We start from the raw sequence: 3,816 nt of genomic DNA, 5'->3' as shown, positions 1-3,816 counted from the left end.
TTAAACAGGAGTGAATTCAGTATCTTTGTCTCCGTATTGCGTTGGGATGTATGCCCTCAACACACACCATGAGTCTCGAGGATTTGGCAGACATACTCCCACTAAAAGATCGCTTCAATTTATTATCTCTTCGGTTCCCCATCCGGTGAAAAGTTATGAACCCATTGGCGATCGGAGATTTTGGGCAGTTGATCGAGCTAAACTTTCACTCTTCTTCTTCTTCTTCTTCTTTTTGGCTTTAAGAGGGTTTAAACTTTTCAGTTCATTCGCCTCTATACAAACTTTCACTCTGGATTTATGAGTTCATATCATGAATTCATCTCCATGCAGGTTGGTCCTTTTTCGTATATTCTCAACCGTGTTTATTTTCCTGACTACATAAATTCTTCTGTGCATTTTGATCTGTCCATGAACGAGGAAACCATGTAATTCCAGATTATCATCGATCGGAAATTGTTCCAACAATCTTTGATGCAAAGTATGGGCGTTTCAATTGTTATTATATGTATTTCACTGATGGATCCTGTATGATCGAGTCCTTCGGATTTGGAGTGTTCAACGAGTTTTAGCACTTCCCTCAGTCTTCAGTTTCCTTGCTCAGTGTTTAGTGGAATTGGCGGCTGAATTGGCGGTAATACACTGGGTGTAGGACAGCGTCGCCACACGATCTGTTGAACACTATTTCATTGTAACGGATATTCTTAGCTTTGTCGAAACTATCCGTTCAGTGAGACCGGAAACCTTTGTCTGGGTCCCTTCGTGATTCAAACGTCTGGACTTAGAACTGTATTCGCACCTTCCGAATCCCGACTCATGTCCAATCAATTTAGCCAGCAACAATCTTTGCGTTTGTGGCCCAGGATATCACGTCATTGAGCATATTGTTTGGTCGTGCGAGGTGTATCTTGTAGCTAGATCGAATTTAGAAAATTCTTTTCGGGTCCGAACCCAATGAGCCGAGTTCGAGATGTGTTGACTCTGTTAGACCTTGATTACATGTCCCGAATCTATCTTTTCCTATCGATCTCCGTGTGTAGTCAGTATTGTTCTCATCTACTTATATCCCCCCCCTCTCCATAATAAAAATTCTCACCTTACTAACCTCGAGTCGTTCGCGAGTAATCGGTTCCCCGTCCTTTTAACCGTAGAATAAGCCAAATTGTAAATTTTTTATTTGTTTTTGTGAATATATATTTAGAACCAAAATTAGACCATGAACGTGGTTTCTTTAAACTTAAGTAACTGAGCCTGTAAAATAAATGATTTATAAGGTACACCGGGGCAAGTTGGAACGATTTTTTCGAAGTTCAACATGAAAGTTATCTTCAAAAATCACTAAATCACTAAATTGAAATCTGTTTGCAGAATATACAAGGTATAACAGATGACTTTCGATAAAAAATAGGGATTACACTGGATGTTTCGAAAAATATCAATTTTGAAAATGTTTAGATTTCATATGCATTATTTCAACTTGTCCGTAGAGCGGGGTAAGTTGGAACGTGGAACTATCATGAGTTTAATGTGCGGTTTTGCTTCTCGAACTATCTACAACTGATTTATGAAACGCTAAATTGAAGAATGACATATAAACACTTGGAAAAAAGGGTTTTGGTACACGTTAGATGTGGGGAAGTAGTCTAATACACACAAAATAGACACTACATAATAGGAACTAATATACGAAACATTATCATCAAAAATTCTATTTTGGATGCTTTCATGTCAGAATAGAGACACTCGAAACGACCACTAATGAGGTTTATGTTTATGGGATCATTCAAATATTATGTAACGCACTCAAAAAGGAAAGAGCTTGTGGAAACATGTGGAAAATGGCTTGTGGAAACATGTTTAGAAATAAATCCAACCAAATATCAACATTTTTATGCAAATGACAATTTGTTACACGTTATGTAGAGAAAAGGGGGTCCAAAATAGTAAAAAAACTGCGTTACGTAATATTCGAACGACCCCTAGTTGCAAAATTAACAAATTTTACTTGTATCATGTTTGTGTATTCATAAATTATGTAGAACATACTGCAGAACGAATTATGAATGATTCTTATTTTTTTTAGTTTATCATCTTTCATTCATATAGCAATCACCGACAAATAACAAATAATTTCAACTTGCCCCGTTGTACCGTATTTAAAAAAAAAACAGGACAGAGGATACAACTGAAGACTTGAAAAGAATCTCAATTTATTTGCACGAATTTATTCACTGATGAAATTTGTAACTCACACAAATTTATGTCGGAATTTATTGATATGTAGCTATTTAACATCTTTCGTGAACCATTTTCAACGGTATAACATACATGTTCTGAACATAAGGATCCATTGAATCCTATGGATGCTGCGGCTTTAATTCTTCCTTCGTGTTTTGAACTGAATCAAACATTTATCGAACGATAAGTCCGGCCAAACAAGCTTCGTCGGAATAATCATAACACAGCTAACTTGTCCTGCCTTAAGAACCCAAAATAATGGTTGAACTATAAACCAATGCTAGAACGGCTTCACGCAGTTCTGTTTTGGGAGAATGTTTACTTTATGGCTAACTGAGAAGTAATCCAGTCCAAGTTCTCATAGAATCGAGGGTCGCACATCTTCAGCGCAGATCTTTTGTAAAAGTAGTAATAAAGCGGGGAGACTGAAATGAAAATAAAACAAAAATACAGATCATAGTTCCAGAATTGCTGCGCCGACTTACATAATCTTTGTATGATAAAAAGAGCAGTCAATGCCTTCGGCCATTGGAAGAGATACGGTGATTTATGATGATCTACCACTTGCCAAATGTGAAGGCTTATGCACAGAAGAAAGTATAGCATCGAAACCAACAGCGGAACGCGTAACTTCGTGTACAACAGATGAGCCATTCCAGCCTTAAATTCAATAACACAAAAGTTACTTAACTTAGAACTTATTTGTATGAAATTTCAAGTATTCTCACCTGATAAACATAAGTCATGTACAGGCTGAAATTAATTGCCGTGAAGGACAGAATTAAACAGACATCTTGTGTCCTGAAAATAATAACGTAACATCGGTCATCAATGAAAGTAGTTTAAGAATCAACGATTACTTACAAAAATAGAAATATGATTGATACTTTGTCGCCCCGAGCTAGATACGAAAAACTGTTGATTCCGAGATCAACACACAAGAATATAATTTGGAAAAACAGCAGTGAAGCGAAACGCTTCAATGAAAGTTTAAACATTTCGAGGACTTTTCAACGAGCAACAAATTTTCCAGTCCGCGTATCCTTTCTACCCACGCAATATCTCTACGTAAAAAATGCAAGTATACTACTATGTATACACCCTCTCTCTCACTCTGATGATATGAGACAGAGCGAAAACAATCTAAAATATAAATATCGGCAGTAAATGTGTCAAATATATTTCCGGTTTGTGTCCTAGATCGCATAATAAAGGTTGTCTACACTAAAAAGTACTGCGTTTTTTCTGGAACTTTTCTGAATTTTCTGTGATTAATTTTTTCGATGTTATTGTTATACTATTCTACACAATTTTGTTTGATTTAGAGCCTGCCAACATATCATGTGGACAATAGGAAAAACAGAACTGCGAAGACTGTGAATTGCGAATTTCGCAAAATATTGAAACTTCAGTTATTTTCAGTATTTACCCTGCCATCTTGTTGAAAAAATGTGCCGAAAATTAATTGAAAATGCATAAAAAAATATTGGAGAAGGATTGAATTAAATTTTCGAAGTCAAAAAAGTCAACTTTTTTTGTAAATTAATTGGAAAATTGTCTCATGTGTAATGTTTTTAGTCA

General features: G+C 36.0%; 1 protein-coding gene across 1 annotated transcript; it reads right to left on the bottom strand.

Moving 5' to 3' along the window:
- Positions 1-2,206: 2,206 nt before the first annotated feature.
- LOC129778736 (transmembrane protein 138) lies at positions 2,207-3,343 on the bottom strand. The gene is made up of 4 exons (XM_055785817.1): positions 3,100-3,343; positions 2,964-3,036; positions 2,721-2,895; positions 2,207-2,660 (listed from the first exon to the last, which is right to left on the bottom strand). Exons 1-4 carry the CDS (start codon positions 3,231-3,233, stop codon positions 2,554-2,556), a joined length of 489 nt encoding a protein of 162 aa, XP_055641792.1. The 5' UTR covers positions 3,234-3,343; the 3' UTR covers positions 2,207-2,553.
- Between the last annotated feature and the right edge of the window lie 473 nt (positions 3,344-3,816).

This window comes from Toxorhynchites rutilus, chromosome 3, assembly GCF_029784135.1.
Source record: "Toxorhynchites rutilus septentrionalis strain SRP chromosome 3, ASM2978413v1, whole genome shotgun sequence".
NCBI classification, from domain to species: domain Eukaryota; kingdom Metazoa; phylum Arthropoda; class Insecta; order Diptera; family Culicidae; genus Toxorhynchites; species Toxorhynchites rutilus.
This window is presented reverse-complemented; position numbering and strand designations above follow the sequence as displayed.

What these genes read in the sequence shown, in the direction of transcription:
- LOC129778736 (XM_055785817.1), bottom strand. Translation starts at nt 3,233, where the DNA reads ATGTTTAAACTTTCATTGAAGCGTTTCGCTTCACTGCTGTTTTTCCAA. An exon ending in TCAATCATATTTCTATTTTT is followed by an intron (nt 3,037 to 3,099) that starts GTAAGTAATCGT and finishes TATTATTTTCAG; the next exon opens with GACACAAGATGTCTGTTTAA. An exon ending in ACATGACTTATGTTTATCAG is followed by an intron (nt 2,896 to 2,963) that starts GTGAGAATACTT and finishes ATTGAATTTAAG; the next exon opens with GCTGGAATGGCTCATCTGTT.